This window comes from Acartia tonsa, chromosome 4 (genome assembly GCF_053477335.1).
Source record: "Acartia tonsa isolate MP-2025a chromosome 4, ASM5347733v1, whole genome shotgun sequence".
NCBI lineage: Eukaryota > Metazoa > Arthropoda > Copepoda > Calanoida > Acartiidae > Acartia > Acartia tonsa.
This window is the reverse complement of record NC_137263.1, coordinates 49,486,353-49,506,599: the sequence shown is the minus strand read 5'-3', so window position 1 is coordinate 49,506,599 and position 20,247 is coordinate 49,486,353. Positions and strand designations below refer to the sequence as shown.

At 36.0% G+C, this 20,247-nt stretch overlaps 3 protein-coding genes across 4 annotated transcripts in view; 1 reads left to right on the top strand and 2 right to left on the bottom strand.

Moving 5' to 3' along the window:
* The window catches only part of LOC145317587 (uncharacterized), a 48,474-nt gene that overhangs the window by 7,634 nt on the left and 20,593 nt on the right, over positions 1 to 20,247 (top strand). The window contains exons 2-8 of one of the 2 annotated variants that reach the window (XM_080158728.1): positions 7,223 to 7,360; positions 8,832 to 8,878; positions 10,553 to 10,618; positions 10,957 to 11,069; positions 12,202 to 12,307; positions 12,732 to 12,782; positions 13,502 to 13,656. In XM_080158728.1, the coding sequence (XP_080014854.1) occupies positions 7,233 to 7,360; positions 8,832 to 8,878; positions 10,553 to 10,618; positions 10,957 to 11,069; positions 12,202 to 12,307; positions 12,732 to 12,782; positions 13,502 to 13,656 (666 nt within the window). In that variant the 5' untranslated portion in view covers positions 7,223 to 7,232. The remainder of the gene's footprint in view (positions 1 to 7,222; positions 7,361 to 8,831; positions 8,879 to 10,552; positions 10,619 to 10,956; positions 11,070 to 12,201; positions 12,308 to 12,731; positions 12,783 to 13,501; positions 13,657 to 20,247) is intronic. The other variant, XM_080158730.1, reaches the window with a different exon arrangement.
* LOC145318361 (uncharacterized) lies at positions 14,755 to 17,277 on the bottom strand. Its single transcript, XM_080159657.1, has 5 exons — positions 17,156 to 17,277; positions 16,723 to 16,781; positions 16,007 to 16,104; positions 15,478 to 15,579; positions 14,755 to 14,888 (listed from the first exon to the last, which is right to left on the bottom strand). Exons 1-5 carry the CDS (start codon positions 17,229 to 17,231, stop codon positions 14,801 to 14,803), a joined length of 423 nt encoding a protein of 140 aa, XP_080015783.1. The 5' UTR covers positions 17,232 to 17,277; the 3' UTR covers positions 14,755 to 14,800.
* On the bottom strand, positions 17,270 to 18,946 carry LOC145318035 (uncharacterized). Its single transcript, XM_080159347.1, has 4 exons — positions 18,811 to 18,946; positions 18,042 to 18,176; positions 17,434 to 17,532; positions 17,270 to 17,275 (listed from the first exon to the last, which is right to left on the bottom strand). Exons 1-4 carry the CDS (start codon positions 18,931 to 18,933, stop codon positions 17,270 to 17,272), a joined length of 363 nt encoding a protein of 120 aa, XP_080015473.1. The 5' UTR covers positions 18,934 to 18,946.

The following is a 20,247-nucleotide window of genomic DNA, read 5'->3' as shown; positions in this document are numbered from 1 at the left end:
TGTGGCGGCTGAGCAAGACAACACCTGGGCTGTCCTTCATAATCTTCCTGGGGCCTCCAGCAGCGGCCTCAAGAGCCTCATCTCCTCTCCCGGACATTTTTAATATTGTAAATGTCCTAAGAGGAAAACATCCATCATGACCCACTATGGGCCAACAAACCTGGACCTTGTGATGATAGGGTTGAAGGGAGTCGAATTTTCCCTCGGCGTCCATGGTCATCTCCTTCTCTTGGTTGAAGGAAGTCAAAAACAAGTCACAAACAGAATCCATGTATGTATTTGTGAAAGTATAGTTCTCATAATACCTAGAACTATCATCGTTGCTAACACCATCCTCAATTGTTGCAACACCACGCTTCTTGACAAGCAGCATTTTAAAGCAGTTGGCAGCCTTAAGAACTGCGGCCACAGTCCTCCTTGCCTGCCTGTAGGTCCTTCTTGCCAGGGACCTCCAGAAATCATTGTCCACCACCTGTGTGAACATTACCTTGAGTTTCGCCATCTTGGGATTTAGCTCGCTCTCGGGAATGGATGCATTTACCTCACCCGCCGTCTTAACGGGCCACTGGTCCTGTTCCAGGCGCAACCAGCTTGGACCATCCTGATATGTAGATCCAGGTTGTACATCCTCAATCGTACACAAAACACGCGTCGCCAGGTCGGCGATGTTGTGTTGGGTTGGAACCCATCTCCAATCTTCAGGGCTCGTCAACTGTTGTATCTCGGAAACACGATGACTGTTGAAAACATTTAGCATGACACTGTCACTGGATAATTGAGCCAGGGCACAGCTGCTATCACTAAAAAATACTTTGCCAGAAATGTTGAAAGGTAGGGCTCTGACAACAGTATCCACAAGCCTTGCCAAAATTAGACAACTAAGCATTTCTAACCTTGGTATAGACTCTATCTTCACTGGTGCGACACGTGACTTGGCGCAACACAAAACTACATCATATCCTCCAGGAACTGGCCATCTCAGGTAGGTGATGGCTGCATAGGCCTGGTTAGATGCATCGCAGAAACCAACAAGCATTGGAAGCCCCAACGGCTTATCAGGAACCATCGAACGTCTGAACGACACATTTCCAAGTGCCGAACGGTCCTGGAGGCTGGACACGAGCTCCGACCTCAACTCTCCAGGTATAACATCATCCCAGTTGCATCCATGTATGCAAACTGAGCGCAGACAAAGCTTGGATTTAAGCAGCAATGGCACTGCTAGACCCATTGGGTCATACAATTGTTGCACAATTCTCCAAACTTCTCGTTTAGTTATCAACTCAGGTAGACTTCTCCAGAGATCCTCCAGGTCCAGATCTTTTAGTAACTTTCTACCCTTAATCTTCTCGCCGTGGTTGGCTCTGACAGGTAGGAACAACTTATCCTGTTTAGGGTCCCAAACAAGGCCCAGAACTTTTACACTGTCAACATCATCTCCAGAATAAACAACAGATTTAAACTTGAAATTGCCAGGTGCAATCATATCTTCCAGCTCTTGGACCAGCTGGACAGCTTCAGGTTTACTGTTATGACCGCTCAAACAGTCATCCACGTAAGTACAAGTCTCCAATTTGACCGATGGAGGATCTTGATACAAAATAAATTCAGAGCTGAGTGGTTGCTGAACATCTCTCCACACATCCTGCTGGGCTACAACGTCACAACCTCTAATCTTCTCAGATCCATAAACATCTTGAACATCCTGCTGGGAACGTCCACCAAAAATACGACCAGTGAGTCTGAGGGCGGTCACGGCCATATCGCCGGCCAAGGCCTCACCAAAGTTGATGGTTTTGGTGAGGTAGACCTCCGGCTCTCCATCAACTGTATCAGCAAAAAAAACACGTTTCAGCTGAGAATCTTCATAGGTAGCTAATAATGAATTGTAGAACTTCTGAATATCAGCCACGAATGCACACTTATAACTTCTGAACCGGATAAGATTGTGCATCAGAGTATATAATGGAACTGGGCCGTCCATCATAATACTATTGAGGCTTAGCCCCTTGCAGCAGAGGCTAGAATTGGCGCATATCCTCAACGGCGTGGAAATAGACTCTTTATATGCGCAGACTAGGCTCGAATAATACACGGGCTTAGTATAAGCTAGGTCTTCTGGCGAAGCTTTCTGATACACTCCACGAGACACAGCTTCTTGAAACACCTGGCAGAAGGTGTCATATTCACCTCTTTTGACCATCCTCTGCCGGTCACGTAAGCAGATTTTGTACGCCTGCTCAGAATTATCAAACAACACACTTGGCGGCTGCTTGTAAGGATATGAGGCCGTCCAAATATGGTTCTCAAGATCTAATGTCAGACCTTCTTCAATCAGCTGCCGCTTACGCACGTCCAAGGCGGACTGCCCGGCGGCTACTTTCAGTACTCAGGAACTCCATCTTGCTGACCTCCAACTTCACAGCTTTACAGGCGACAGGATTAGCAACAGTCCTGCCATCTGCAGACACAACTAAATAGCCTGTACCAAATAAGCTTCTGTACAGTCTAGAATCACCAACCATTTTATCTGCACACGGGAACATAGCTGGTGTTAAATGGCCGATAAGAATATCAATCTTACCGTCGACCATAGAAAAATTATCAGGCTTCATGTTGAAAATGTCGGCGGCGGCTGTAGGATCAATAGAACGCAACCCTTCTTCAGTACCAATGCTGGGCACTACCGCCGCCTCCAGAATATGTGAATTCCGGTTGCGGTCAACCAAACAAATCTTGACTGTAGGACATGCTTGGCTCTTTCCATCTGCCAGAGAAATAGTAGCTGTGCGACCAGTTGATGGCAACTCTAACTTCTTGGCAATACTTCTAGAAATCAACGTCAAATTTGCTCCAGAGTCCCACATGGCACTGACGGTGACTTGACGTTTGTCAGCCGCCAATGCCGTGAGCTGCTGCAACATCAGCATAAAATTGTTCTTGCTAAACAATTGTGATTCATACACTGCCGCAACTTGTCCACCAGCAACAGATTCGTGTAACAATGAATTATGAGGCTGGTTGCAACTGTCTATGGTACAGCTGCCAAGTTTATCGGCTCTGGGACAATCGGCCACCCGATGCCCTTTTTGTAAGCAGAGCAAACAGGCGCCTATCTTCTTGATGAAGACTTTGCGTTCAGGAACAGACATATCCCTAAACTTGAAGCACTTAAACAACAGGTGATCAGAGTTACAACCTTCTGACGGGCAAGGCTGTTTCTTCTTGGTCTTAGCTGGAGACCCAGGTTTACCAACGGCTGTAGCTGCGGCCGCAGGATTACCTTTCTTCTTGGAGGGGGTGTCTACATCGATTGAACACCTCATCAAAATGGCGCCACGCTGTTCCTCTATAATCTTCAACAGCTTAGGAATATTTGGGGTATCCATCGAGCCCAACGCCAGGTTGAGCTTGTCTTGAAAATCACGTGGCAACTTCTTGGATAACATCTCCAGAAGGATCACGGTCAACCACTGGCTTGTGGTGACTTCCTCATCATCATCATCTTTAGTCAGCTGCTCGAGCTGGCTAACTGCACCACCAAACTCTGCTAAGACTGTCACAATCTGGTTGGAGTCCGACGGTTTAGGCTTCTTCTCCCATTGGTTGAAAAGGCAGAGCATCTGACGTGTTTTGGACTTAAAACGTGCGTCGAGGTAAGCCCATTGAGATTCATGCGATTGAATCTGAATTAACTGAAGTCTCAACTCTTTATTTTTGCAAACCTTTTCACTGCTCAACAATAACTGTAAATATGACGGGTCCTGTCCTACGGTAAGCTTTTTAAAATTGTCCTTGAAACTTACGTAGGCTGACTCTGAGCCGTCAAAGCTTGGAAGAAGGCGTTCGTCGACACGATTCATATATCCTGGCGTGAATATAGAACCGGTGCCGAACTGTGGTGTGCCAAATGGCGACACAAATGGCGATGCTGTCGAAGCACCCGCCGTCGTTGTAGGCGGCTTCACAGGTTCAAGCTTAACCTCAGCCAGCCGTTTCATCAAAGCAGACAAAGTGTTTATAATTGGTTCTGGTAAGGGAAAGTATGACCCTTTAATAACTTTCACAATCTTTAAGCATCGATCATATAGTTCAGCCTTATGGTCAGGCAAATTATCACCAACTAAATCAACAACACTTTGAATGTCACTAAGCTCTTCCATAGCATCTAGAGCATCTTTCAGAGCGTTATAATCCTTTTGCACAGTAATTATATTAGAATAAATGTCACTAAACTCCTCAAGCTCTTGGATTCTCACACCAAGCTTGCTAAAACCGACCATGATGCTATCGAATGTCTCGAACTTGTCATGGACAAGGATTGACTCCTTAGTGAAATGTCTAACATCAAGCTCTGAAGATTCACTGACCAACTTCATCACTTTATTTAGTTCACTGGTTAGGGCCTCGACGGCTGGGCGCAGCCGCAATCCCAGTTGAGCGCCTTTATTCTTTTTAGGACCCATGATTGTCACAAAAATTAACTGTACTGATTACGATTATAATAATGCGTGGTAAGGTATCACAACCAACACATTCACAAAACTTCACAGATATTTTCTTAGCCGCATCTGTTCTGTCTTGTTTTCATTGTTTCGGAACGCATGCCTTGCCGTTCTCGAAATCTTATCTCCAAGCCCTCCGAATGACCAACATAGCGAAGTTTACAAATGTGTATTTATTACCATGAAAACAGTGAGTCTAAAACAAAAATATAAAAATTAATTACATAATATTAATGGTTTATTATTTTTGTAAGATCGAGGTTATGTGATTTCAATTTAATTAAAAATATAAAATTTCTAAAAAACTTTAAATTGGCACGAAACATATTAAATAGCATCAGAAATTGATAATTTTAGATTCAAATGATCAATAAAATTAAGGAAAATATTCGTATGTCAAAAGTTAGCAGTTAAATGGTCTATTTGTTGAAAAATTAATGTTTTAAATTTCTTCGTAAAAATATACCATACTACACTTATTATTAAGAATTAAAGATAAATTCTTACCACATATGATGTCAAACTAAGCAGGAAGGCTTATTTGAGATCTTCCACGGATTAGAGCGCATGTATATTCAACCAATACATTATTTTCATTTACGTAGCTCTTCACATGGGAATCATCAAAGGAAAAATGCGCGGCTTCTTGTTTGTTTACAAGCGACGCGCGGAGATAGTTAGGAATGCCGCGTAACACACTCATTCTCCGGTGTAAGGAAAAGGGAATTGATGGGTTCGAACTTGCCAGGGAATACAAGAAAATCATTCCAACACACAGTTTTTCAACAAATTTACTTACAACTTTGGTTTAATTATTATTCAGTTCTGACACAATATAAGTGTTAATGTCCGTTTGTCCTACTGTTTCAGTGCTTCGCTTTTATGGATGTTATCATCCTTGTTAATAAATATTTACTGACAGACAACAAACCTTATAGAATATCGAGTAAGCCCATCACATCTAAGCATATTTATGAGGCAATTTATATTTAAACTTGTTCAGCCAATAGTATGAAATGAGAATCATTTCAATAAGGGAAAAACAAGAGATTCATTGGTTTGCGAGATTCTAAAGAAAAGAAATCACTTTCTTATGAGTAAAAAGTATATGAAAAATTTTCAAGTCTGTAAAAAATCCGTTATCAAAATCTTAAAATTGGCTTTCAGCAAAACTATACTTTTTGATTATGCTACGAGTAAGCAATATGTAAATTGTCCAGTTTCATTTCTTGCGTTATATATCGAGTCTAATCTTCAAATGATATAATTCGACGACACTTATATATCCTATTATATTTTGTTTCCAAAATATGTGGCACAGCTCTGCTACAAGAAACACAATCGATCTTGTTCTTAAATCTTGATGTTTAAAAATTCATGTAAAAAAGACATCTTTTTGGACATGGTTTGACAACTATCTATGACATGACACACCCAAATACTATGGACATTGGACAATGACATTGCTGGTGTTGCTTAGCTGTTCCAGGGATTTAGTCATCAGAAAATAGTTTTATGTGTTACATCTTAACCAAATAACAGGGATAAGGGTTAGTTCATTAGATATTTTACCCAAAACTTTTTTCCAGACAAAAATCAGTATATAATACCAACGTTAATCTTTTATAGCAGACTGACAAACAAGAAATTATTTGTATTTTTGGTCTAAAAATGGAGTGAAAAAGATTAAAAGATTTTCTTCGAAAATATTATCCCTTATATTGGTTTAGTAAAGTTTTCATCTTAAAATTCATTTTATAATTCGAATTAAAGAAACCTAACTTTAGTTTGGACTTGAATAGTTTATCCCCCCCCCCCTTCTCCCAAATCCACTAAATCAGGCTTTTTTGAATTTTGAGTACTTTGATTACCCTCCTCCGCTCCCCACCCAAACATTAGACTTAAACATACTAATACCAATCTGCCCTGAAAAGATTTATATTGTTAGTATTTAGCTATTCTTGTTTCTAAGGCACACCCCCCCCTTACACTCTCTTGATGATAATATAAAACCACTCTTGTTGTCTGTATTACACCTACCTATCACACCCCCCCCTTCGTTTTTTATTTAAGGGGGTGTTAAAAATTGTAAAATGGATGTCAAAATTTTCGGATTTGCGTCGCTTAAACCCTGTGCACACCTTTGTTTTTATTCTCTACCTTTCTATATAAAATCTCACTTGTTGTCTGTATTACACCTATCTATCACACCCCCCTTCGTTTTTAATTTAAGAAGGTGTCAAAAATTGTAAAAGGGATGTCAAAATTTTCGTGTGCGCTTCGCATAAACCCTATGCACATCTTTGTTTTTATTCTATATACCTTTTAATTTTTCCATGAGATACAATTTGTATACATACAACGTATATTCTAGAGTCGTCTGTCACACTTAAGTACAATACATATCTGACCTTTATCATGCAAACACAGCAATAATGACAAAAATATTGTTGAATAGTAAATGTACTTGATTTAGTTTAAAATACGACACAGAAAATTTATTCAAGTTACAAAAGTCAATTAACGGAGAGAAAAATTAAATTATTAACATGAATTATTTATACTTTTTGTTGGTCTTTGGGTTTAATAAGTCAATAAAAATGTGGTACGCCTTTTTTATTAAAAAGACATAAACAAAGTATCAATTTCTATGTCTAAAAAAACAACGGTTTTTTTTATATAATACAAATAAGAGCATAAATTTAACTCTATTTTAGGTGAGCCGAGATGAAGGTCTACCTGTTGGTAGGATCTGTTCTGTACCTGGCAGCTGGCATAGCTGGACAGTGCAGCCCCTCTCCATGTGGAGTCAACACCCAGTGTGATGTCAACCCTGCGGGGGCTGCTGTCTGCAGGAATTTCAACATTTTTAACTAGTTTTAGGATATGAATTAAGAAATTTAGTAGAATAAATATTTCTGTTCTTACGTCCGACATTACTTTCACAAAAAGTGCCTGTTGAGCCATGATAGCCACTCCCCCCTATTCTATAAATAAATTCAAGATAAGGGAGGCGGGGGGGGGGGTATGCCTAACTCCTGAGGGGTTCCTATCCCGCAGGGCCTATACATAACCTAAACTAACCTGACCTAAAGTAATGAACAAACAAACGAAAAATTAACCCCCCCCCCCCCGATTTTAAATTTATTTGAAAAATAAGGGGAAGCCCTAACATTGTGTTCCTGGAAAAGACAAACAAATAGTTTAGTGGTTTGCGAGATCCTAATGGACAGAACCAGAAAAAAACATCCCCCTAATGTAAACAAATTTTACTAAAAAAAGTAGCTTCGCTACTAAAAAACCAACTATTAAAAATCAGCAACAAAAAATGTAAAATTCATTTATGCAAAAAAAATCTGTGTGATGATTTATATTTGCAAAGATTTGGCGCATAAGATGTTACACAGCCGTTGCAAAATTATCTAATAATTCCAGGGAGGGAGGGGACATTGGGCTGTTTATTACACTAGACCCCAGAGTTTTATAATAACGTTGGTTTTACAACTTTGGGGACTTTTGTGAACTTTTGGTTGGTTGGTTTATGAAGTTGAGCTTCCAAACGTTATTATCTTATCCCTTTATATCCCTGAACAATTCACTCTTTCTCTTTTCCTCTTTTACTATCCCTCCTACGCATGTTTGGATAATGGGTATAAGGTATATAAGAGGGTGTTCATTTTGGTCGGGCGTGGCGTTCCAGGTTAATGTTAATGCTGAGTTATTTTATCGACAATTTCGATCAGAAAGCCATAACAGGTCCCCTAATCCAGCGGTGTCTATACCTGCGGTGTTAAAACCTTGCGAGGATATCCAGTACTTAATATAACCTAACCTTACCAAAAGTAATAAACAGAAAAAAGAAAATCTACCCTCCCGCATTGTTTTTTTTTTCCAAAACATAATCAGTTATCAGTGCACCAAAGCCGAGTACTTTCTGTGAAAGCGTCACAAAAAGCCCATATAAAGAATGTTTATAAGTGATAAAACTTTTATAAAAATTAAATAGTCAATATTTGTTAACACAAAGCTTCCAAGTTGCACAGGGCTGCCCATTTTCTGCAACATGAAATTCAGATTAATAATGAGTATTACTCATTGTCCTTTTATTTGCTTTAGAATATATTTTTCTGCAACCCCAAGTACACAATTCATGTTTTAGGGGAAATCCCTTTTATACTTAAAAAAAATTATAAAGTTCAAAAGAAATAATTTAAAAATTTGCTATGTTTATCAATGATTGATGGACGGGGGGACGGGAGTATTTACTGCACTAAAAACTTGTAAGAAAATCAAAATGAAAATGTTGAAAAAACTGGACTAAATCAGATGTTTACCCGGCTACGATCATGCACCTGGCTCAAATACAATCGACGGTAATAAAAACTATAAATTTACAAAGTGGCTACTCTATAATTCCAATTTGTCGGTCAGTCCGTCCGTAACGTTATCAGGGAAAGGTGATTTTCTTGGCTTCAATCTAGATGCTGTGAGTATTGGTGCAAAAAATATGACGTAACAAAAAAATTAGCCAATGAGAGGCCACTATAAATTTTACCATTGGTCAATAACGGCCTCTCATTGGGTAATTTTTTTTGTTACGTCATATTTTTTGCACCAATACTCACAGCATCTTCAATCTATGGTGAAGATTCCTTGAACTAATAATCAGCCAGTATATAATTTGCTTGGTCTGTTAGTCAATCAGTCAACTTCTAAGGACTTTTTTCTCTTTCAACTGAATACCTACTCCATAACTCACTTTGTTCGTTTGTCCATTAATGTTGTATATGAACTTCGTTGCTTATGGTCATTGTCATCCTTGTTTTTTCTTGTGATCTAATTCTACAGATACAGAGACAAATATCATTAAAAAATAAACAAAAAGTGCAAATCATTTGAATGTGCAATTTTAGTTTTTTATTTCATTTTTATTTCTTAAACAAACAAGTTAACTAAAGACCCTCCCCTCCCCACCTAATTATTTTCAATTATAAAAGCTTATTTGACGAATTATTTTAATTTTTAGGGCCTCCTAAAAAGATTAAAATTTTTCTTGCCATTTGTTTATATTTTTAAAAGCAAAGATTTTTTAAATTAGGGTCGGTCCGTCCGTCCGTAACGGTTAGCTCTTTTTGTTAATTTAGAAATGTTATAATTGTCCTGTCGATTTTAAACTTTCCATGATGTTTCCTGTAATATACGATTTAGAAAGCGTAGCAACTCTATTCGTTACCAGAATGACCGTACGTCCAAGTTTATGTGATATAATTATCCTATTTATCTCATTTTTTAAATACTTATTCCTATTACAACAAGGTTCAGTATTATAAGCGAAGCATCTCTATAAATATGTCCTAAAAATGTTAGTATGTCCTTAAACGGCCTATTTTTCAGCAGTTTTAAAACAAGTTTACTTTCAATTTTGTTAGACTTCAACATTTATTCTTCTTATCAAGTTCTGACACTCTACAAGTGTTAATATTCTACCGTTTCAGAGCTTTGCTTTTATGGATATTGCCCTCCTTGTTATTTTGTTGGGTTGGATAATTGGATATAAAATTCTTGATGGGGTGTATTATAAATGGTTGTTGAATGTAGGAGTAGATTTCACGCCTACTAGCATACAATTCAGAACTGTTTTATTATCACAATTTATTTATGTAATCTTTACAAAAGAAAGATTTAAGCAATTGAAGATTGATATTTCAAGAAAAGAAATATAAGAACTTAATATTAGCAAAAAATCATGATTAAGTGAAATATAGTTTTTTTTTATAGATAAAGTAATCATTTTTCAAAAGAGGATCGTTAAAAAATATTAATGATAGGCGTGCATGAGGAGTTAACCACTCTACCCCCACTACACCCCTCTATGAAAGGAAACTTTAAATAGCTGCCTTACATTCTCGACCACCTATTACAAATCCCTATACTTAACTGCTTATTCAATTTATATGATTTAAAAAAGACAAAATAAGAATAAAAATTCCTTTAGTTTCTTTAATAATCGATCAGTCGGTAATAAATGAATGTGTGTTGTAATTAAGGATGCCCCAACAGAGTGCGAGCTGATTCTCCGGCGCCTAGGGTGGTTAACAGCAGACCATCTGGAGGTAATATTTATTTTCAGTATGGAACCGAAAAAAACGTATCATGTGCAATTCTGCCGGAATTAGAAAAAAACTAATTAAAAAAAAAATGCAATAAATATATATATAAGATTTCTATGCTTTCTGGCACAACAAACCATGATCTTTTACCTTTTACTTGTCCAATTAATTATAAATGTAATAAAAATAAATTGTAACTAAATTTCAATAAATTTTGTCACCCTAATCAAAATTTGACATAAGTTTCAAATAGAAGAATAACATAGGATATCTGGCTATTTAATTATGTTAATGGTCCAATAGAAAAATATTCTATTATAATGCTATAAATGTTCTTCTAGGCTTCAATGCTATTGGAGTTTTGAGACAGCAGAGTGCTCCTGCCCAGACTGACCCCTGCTTTCCTAGCCCCTGCGGACCTGGAGCTGACTGCAGATCTACAGGAAACAGAGCGGTAAGTTATCCACAGTTATAAAGATTTTCAGAAAACAACCGCACCCACTTCTTCAAAATTAGCAATAAAAAGTACTATGTATCTATATTATTCAGGTATGCTCATGTCCTGCTGGGTATGATAGATACCATTTTACTATTTATCTATATTATTCAGGTATGCTCATGTCCAGCTGGGTATGATAGATACCCATGTACTATGTATCTATATTATTAAGGTATGTTCATGTCCTGCTGGGTATGATAGATACCCCTGTACTATGTATCTATATTATTCAGGTATGCTCATGTCCTGCTGGGTATGATAGATACCCCTGTGCTATGTATCTATATTATTCAGGTATACTCATGTCCTGCTGGGTATGATAGATACCATTTTACTATTTATCTATATTATTCAGGTATGCTCATGTCCAGCTGGGTATGATAGATACCCATGTACTATGTATCTATATTATTAAGGTATGTTCATGTCCTGCTGGGTATGATAGATACCCCTGTACTATGTATCTATATTATTCAGGTATGCTCATGTCCTGCTGGGTATGATATATACTCCTGTACTATGTATCTATATTATTCAGGTATGTTCATGTCCTGCTGTGTATGATATTTATCCCTGTACTATGTATCTATATTATTCAGGTATGCTCATGTCCTGCTGGGTATGATAGATACCCCTGTACTATGTATCTATATTATTCAGGTATGCTCATGTCCTGCTGGGTATGATAGATACCCCTGTGCTATGTATCTATATTATTCAGGTATACTCATGTCCTGCTGGGTATGATAGATACCATTTTACTATTTATCTATATTATTCAGGTATGCTCATGTCCAGCTGGGTATGATAGATACCCATGTACTATGTATCTATATTATTAAGGTATGTTCATGTCCTGCTGGGTATGATAGATACCCCTGTACTATGTATCTATATTATTCAGGTATGCTCATGTCCTGCTGGGTATGATATATACTCCTGTACTATGTATCTATATTATTCAGGTATACTCATGTCCTGCTGGGTATGATAGATACCCCTGTACTATGTATCTATATTATTCAGGTATGCTCATGTCCTGCTGGGTATGATAGATACCTCTGTACTATGTATCTATATTATTCAGGTATGCTCATGTCCTGCTGGGTATGAGGGAGACCCCTATACTGGATGTATTGCTGACCCCTGCTCTCAGAGTCCCTGTGGTATAAATGCTGAGTGCTCTACAAATGGTAAGATTTTGTTCTTGTCAACTTTGCTCTATGTGCGTCCTTGTTTCTTTCAGATTTAATTTTTAAAAAATTTATGTTTTAATTTCTTTATTTTCACATATTTCTGCATGTTATGTTTATTTATGATTTCACAAAAATCACCCAAAGTTTTAAATGCATGTAGCACAGTTCACTATTTTAATCAATTTTGTTTTTGAATATTTTATTTCAACCAGAAAAGGAATTTTAAACTGAAGAAACACTAATTTGTAACAGGATAGTTTTAATTGGGGAAAAAAAATTTCTCTACCTTTTTTTACATTTCTCAGGTGTTTTCCGATTATCAGATCATTACTCTAATATTTAATTTAAAAAAAACTTTGTCTGTTAAAATATTTCAGAACTTTAAAAAAACCATTGCTTGAGCATGATTGATTGATTTCAGGTGGTCCCCCCTCTGCAGTATCTCTAAATGCTGTCATAACTGAGGCTAGAAGTAAGTGTTAGCATGCACAAACATACGCTTCTAGTTTTATTTTCAAAGTATTCTAATAACCTTTCAAGTCTCAAATTAGATTTATGCATATATTAGACACTGAATTTTTAGGACTTATACATATTGCATTAAAATCTTTTAGAACGAGTCTAAATCTATTTTGCATATTTACAAAACTCTATTTAACAGCGGATTTTTTTAGTCGAAAGGGTTTCTGAACTTAATGATCAATCTTATATTAATAAACAGGGCATTTTTTATGAAAAAAAAATAATAATTTGAGAATTAATCTGAATTAGTGGCTGAAAATAATAGTAGTTGAAAGAGCTTGTTATTAATTGCATGTTTTTATTTCTTTTTTTTAGCATTTAATTGGAGAAAATCAGATTTAAATTATAGTCGTTCCAAGAAAAAGAATTATCGAAAATTTAAACTTCTAATTCTGTGGGATTTTTACCCTGGGTTTATGAACTTGCATGGAAAAATTCATAACTTCATTAAAATCTTTGTTGCTTTCCCTCGAAGTGCCTATTGGTTTCTTAACCTCTCCCCTCCTTACCTGCTGTACCTGGGGAGTCCTATCCTTGCGGGGCTACCCAGTACCCAATATAACCTAACCTAACCTGACTTTAAGTAACAAACAAATGAACTCTTCTCTCCATTTTATTTCATGTTTATATTTTATACACATGTTTTTATCATTGTTTTGTTACAATTAGGTAACCGTGCAATCTGCAGATGTCCACCAGGTTACACAGGTGACCCGTTTGTCCGCTGTGACGCTGACCCCTGCTCCCAGAATCCCTGCGGGGCCAATGCTGATTGTAACAGCCAGGGAAACCGGGCTGTCTGCAGGTGCAGGCAAGGATATGAGGTCAGTTTTTTTTGTCAGGGATCTGAAGGGATAAGAACACAATGGCCGATGAATTGATGTACATTCCCAATGATGATACATAAATCATACCTCCTGTAGATTAAAATTAGTGGTTGAAACATTTAGACACTAAACTTAATGAATCAACCAATCAAAATTCACAAAAGTTCCTAAAGTTGTTAAGCCAACGAATAAGAAAACGTTATTGTAAACTTTGGGGACTAGTTTAAAAACAGCCCAATGTCCACTCTCTCTCTCTGGTCTGTACGTCTTTATATAGAGTAAGTTAATTGATCGTCTTCCTAATACAATGCTGATCTATAAAGAATATAAATTGTTTAAACAATTATCAGCCATTGTATTTTTAGATTAATTGAGAAATCACAAAATAAATTGATTTAAACATTTCTAAAAAATTATTATTGAATTATATTACTAAAACTTCAATACTTAGAACTCAATTTACGAAAAATTAATAGCTATTTCTCGCATCGTATTATAAACAGCTTTCCGCGGATATAGAATGTACAGGGCTAAAAAAACTGGTTTTAATCTTATGATTGTACATTTTTATATTCGTAGAAAGCTGTATATAATACGATGCTAGACATAGTTTTTTTCTTACGGATGAGAACCGGTTCCTATCCACCGGATTCGAATGAATACGAGAAATTAATTTAATTGATTATAATAAATATATTTATATATTATGATACAGCTATACAGTCATTGCACAGATTATATAACGACATGAGCAAGAATCACATAAAAGTTGTAGGTATGACAATGCCATGGATGCATATAGCTTTAACTATCCTTTGAGATAGGTATACCTTAGTTATAAATGATTCTACTTGTACAAAATAATTACAAATAAAGTGAAACTTTTAATAACCCAAAGAAAAATTGTAAACTAGGATTATCAAACGACTTAAATACTCATAATGCACAGCTAATTTTTTACTTATAATTAGCCCAATACCGGCAGTTTTTAGATTCATTTTATAATCTTTCTAGTAATTTTTTTTTAGCGATGACTTTTGAGTAATTTTAGTCGCTTAATGATACTATGTAGTTTCCCATTTCCTTCGAGTGCATAAAATTTTTCTTTACTTATAATCATTTTGCACCTGTAAAAGCTAATTTAATCTTGAAGCATTTGAACAAATTTTCTATAGTCAATATATCTTTCTTCTTCGGGGGTCTCCGGCTCTGAGTGCATGTGAACTCGTCTGAAATAAATTCAAAATTAACTTTAAACAAGAACAATTACATCCAATTTTAGCCCTTTGCCAGATAGGAAATACAAATGGTGTGTTTTAAATTAACTTTAAGATCTGTTAACGAACCATAAATAAACGTTCGTCTTACAAAGCCGCCGTTTTTCCTATTAGATCCGTCTCAGCTATCTAATATTGTAAAAGTATAACGTGGCTAGAAAAAAACCTTCAAACGTGAACCTTTATATATTGAGAAAGAAGATTATATTGGGTTTGGGGTTCTAATAATGAAATTGATCATAGAATTTGGACAGACGGACATGCAACGACGGACAAAGGAGTTGGTAGTCAATAGACGGATAAACGGCCAGACAGACTTTCACACAGACAAAGTAAAATATGGAGTAAAAATAAATTTATTTATCAAGAATGAAGAAGCTGTTTAAAGTGCCTATAAAAAATGACGTCATACTGGCCTACCATTGGTCAATTTAAATGTATACTGGCCGGCCATTGGTACTTTAATCTGTGAATTGGCCTATCATTGCATGACGTCATTCTTTTATAAGCACTATAAAAAAGCTTCAGAATAAAGCCTGACCTGTATTCTGTTAGCATCTCGTGTAAATCTTCAGATTTGGTTCCATTCTTCACACACAAGATTTTCTTAAAATGTTCTTCAGATATTTTCCCCGTGTTTTCTCTAAAAATAGCGATTCAGTCTTTTTTTACTTTATTTTTTCAGTGTGGACATGCTTGGTCCTTAACTATAAAATGATCAGTTTTAAACAAAGATATAACTTGCAAGGACATACATAATGCAGTATGGTTGGCTTTCCTCTAAATCAACAGTGAGAAAGTCTACTTAAGTGGTAATTAAGAAAATCATAATAGTGGGGTAATTTTATTTATCGTCAATTTTTCCTTCCTTTATTCCTAAAAAATAAATATTAAATTTTTTTTAAATAGGCAATTCAGCGACCAATTTTATACAGTATGTACAAATTTTTTTAGGACCTCTTTCGAGTTAAACAAATATTTTTAGCACCTAATATTAAAAAACATTTTTTTACTGTTTTTTTGCCTTGTACATTCTTGGTCGTTTAAGACTCCGTAATCAAAAAACTTACTTGTCAAACATCTGGAAAGCAATGATGAGATGATCCATGGTAGGCTCGTTGTTCTTATCATTTCCAACCAGGGTTAAGAACTCATTAAATGATACACTAGTCATGATGCACAGTTCTTAATTTATTTATTTATGCTAGTGGTTTCACCACACGCCTTTTGGGGCTTCGCTCGCTAAGAGCATAAAGCTAAGAAAGTAACTCTACATGTACCACTATATTTTCTTACCAAGAAATATGAGTGGGGGAATATTTTTTTTTATGTGGGATTGAAAAAAGATTAAAACCACCTCTGGACCATTATTTATGTTCCCTGGCAAGCATAATCTTGACGATCCAGCGGTTACCGAGATCTTAAGCTCAGCACCGAAGGATACCGCTAACCACTGAACCAATATGGTTCTCATTTACAGTGCAGCTTCTCATAGGTCATAGGAAGGTTTAAAGCTATTTTTAGGAAAGGTACCATCACCCTTCTAAGAGAAATCGCCAGAATTCCAACAAATATTTCTAAAGTTCCGCTAGGCGGTGCACTTTATGATTTACTGCTTTTCCCTTCCTGCATGGATGCCAAAACTTTTTCTTTTCAATACTATGTACAATTGAAACTGATGGGGGGGGGGGGGGGGGGTTGACTCCCCACCTCGAAGGCCCCTAGAGGCCTCTAGGGGCGTAGTTTCAATATTAAAAGAAGCTTGAATTAAAACTAGACTTTTCCTGTGATCTTTTGAATCTGCAGATACTTTACTCGCGTACTTTTTAGCATTCTCCTCCCCACCTTAAACAATAAAACTTATTTTTATATCAAGTGATTTTTAATATTTAAAAAAATATATTTAAATCACCCAAAACAATTAGATATATTCCCAGAAAAGCATAGTCCAATTGGTTCAGCGGTTAACGATAGCTTACTGTTCATTCCATTTTATATTTTAGGTAACATGAGAAGTTTTATTGGGTCATGAAAAGAAAACGAAGTAGCGGGTTACTGTGGAAATACGGCGAAACTAGCTACTTCGTTTTCTTTCCATGATGCGATTTTTTTGTCTAATCAAATTTTTTATTGCAACTAAATAACTGTAGGTTGGTGAAACAATTTTATCTTATCTAACCGCGCACCGGCTAGGTAATAAAAAAAAGAAAGGAAAAAACCTGCACGTCCCAGGCAAGACATTAATCTCTCAAACTCCTTCAATGATAGAACTCCATCTTTGTCCATGTCAAACATTATGAAAATAGTTTTCAATTCTTCAAAGAATGATTCGTCTATGCCTAGATGCGAAGCTGTTTATAGTGGTTATAAAAAAATGACGCCATACAATACAAATGACCAATGACAGGCCAATACACAGACTAAATAACCAATGACAGGCCAGTATAAATATTAATTGACCAATAGTAGGCCAGTATGACATCATTTTTATAGGCACTATAAAAAGCTTCCCTAGTTGCTCGAGATCAACTCTGAGAAGATATTCCACAACTTCTTTCTTTCTTTTTACGGATTTTTTCACGTGTGGTTCTTCGTCCTGTGAAAAGAAGAGGATAAATGTTTGTTGAATATGTTAGGAATGACTTTCTTTAATACTTCAATGCTAATTCAGCGGGAACAGAGGCATTAGAAAATGAATACATTATATAACGCTCATAGTCCTTTTAAATTAAATTTTTATAATTTTATGTTAATTAATTAATTCCTCTAGATTGAAAGAATATTTTTTTTGTAGGTATTGATATTATTAAATAGATATGACTTATTATGATGTACCATTTATTTGATTTGATTTTCACGAAAAAGTGTACAACCAGGGGCTCAAATTTCGCAAAATAATTTCATTTGAAATTACTGGAAATTTTTATATTTGTTATATAACTAAAGGGAAGTGGGTAAGAAGGAGGGGAAAGAAGCGATTGGGTTGTGGAGAAATTTTCTCTCAAAATTGTTTGTCGAAATCACTGTCCTTTATCCCTGATACAGACTAATGAAATACCCTATCTAAAGAGTAGCTATTGACTTTAAAAAAATTTAAATCACAACCTTTGGTCTTCCAGGATGTACACTTTCTCCTGGCAATAGAGCTTTCTTTTCTTTCTTTGCTTCCTCTACAGGTTTACCTTCGCCTTCTGCAGGCTTGCCACCTTCCTCTAGCTTCTCTCCTCCAGTATCATCTTCCTATGCACAAATTTTGCATAGCCACTCGATAATTCATCTCTTTGTTAGGCAGTGCATCTCTCTGTTAGTCAGTCCATAAATTTGAAGCTCTTTTTAGTGTCTATAAAAAATGACGTCATACAATACAAATGACCAATGATAGGCCAATACACAGACTAAATTACCAATGGCAGGCCAGTATACATTCTAACTGACTAATGGCAGGCCAATATGACGTCATTTTTTTTAAAAGGCACTCCATAAATTACACTAAATGTGAAATACTCAGGTGCTATTCAAATCTTTGCATTTTACAACCAAACCAAATAAATCTTTATAAGGTTGCCTAGTTTTCTTTTTGTGCTACATGAGCGATAAATGCTGCTACCACCCCTCCCCCCCACCCAAAAAAAAAACGTCTCAAGAGTCTTTTTGTATAGTCAGAAACCTGATATTATTTCATAGATTTACAGTAGGTCAACTTAAATTATTCATTTTGATGAGAAGTTATTTCTTAAATGTAGTATTCTTCAATATAATCATAATAAAATCTGTGCATAGGCTTATGTGTTTGCTTTCATCTTTTCAAATAGCTTATCTACTATTTTATACATCATCCTTGTTGTTTTTTTAAACTGTGCACATTCAAACTTACTTGTGCTTCAGTAATAGTAATTTCCGTGTGTTCATTCCCATCTGTAGGATCATTCAATGTTTCATTCTCATTGTTATCAATTATTGTATCATCAGCAACATTTGTTGTCGGCTCTTCTCCCATTTTTTATATTTCTTGATTAAAAACGAACATTTTATATGGGTTAAAAGTTGGTTAAATGGATTTATTATTACTTGGATTTTACACCATATTGCATTGACTTTAATGATTTATAACTTGTAGCTGGCTAAAATAATGACCCCCCTTCCATATCCACACACTCCTACTGGATAACTGACCCATAAATGATGTCTATAGGGGCGTCGTAGCTCAGTAGTAACGCACTGAGTTACGGTGATGAGAGTTCAAGTTCAAGTCCCCATGTGGCAACTAGAATTCTCAGTTAAAAATATTCACACGACTTCCCCTGGTTGTGTAAGAAGGGAGATTATTAAGTGGTTTGGATACTTAATAATCACGTACATAATATCTGTACAACCCTTATCCCAAGCTCCTCTGCGGAGAGCGTCATTCATTACGGTGGCTTAATTTGGGACACCTGCCATACTCGGCGAGGGTGAGGTAATAAAGAGTAGCTCCCTTGAGACAGCGGGTCAAGGCATAATGTACTTGGGCGTGGAGCTTGATAGCCCCCGTGGCTATACAAAAGTGTCTCGTCCTTCTCCATGACTACTTAGGTCCAAACACTAAGAAACTATGGCTACACACACACACATGATAGCAACAATTTATAATTTATCAATTTTTTCATAATATCCACATATATTCTATATCCATTGTTGGTTAAGTAAAATAAAGTTTCAAATATTGTTGTTTTTATTAGCAAGTTTTATTCTAATGAAAATTAAATGTTACATATCTAAATTGTTAAAACATCATTAGTATACTAAGCAAATATCCTATTATATAAAGAAGTAAGCTTTTTTGTCTTTAGAGAAGGATCTTACTAACCTCTGAACCGATATGGTTCTCCTTTACAGTGAAGCATTTTATAGGCTTATATAACTTTTATAGGTTTATAACCATTTTGGGGGAGAGTATCACCAAACTTCATCCCCCTGAAAAAAATAAATCTTTCTTATTGATACTTAAATTTGATTTTAAAGCATAAGTCCGAATTCAAAATAATTGAAGCAATCTGTTTACACTTTTTTGTTGAAATGACGTGAATATTCTGTGAAGAATGCATATTGGTTTTTTAAACCTTAAAATAAGCAATGCATCTAGATTTTAAATTGAAAGTTCTATTTATATCATAACCAAAAAAAACGAAAAAAGGAAAAATCATTAAAATAATACGATAAACCTTTAACTTACATTATCATATTTATTTAGATTTATTTTAATCATATAATGTTTTTGATAAGAATAATGTTTGAGTATCTTGACCCCCCCCCCCTCCAACTCAACTCAAAT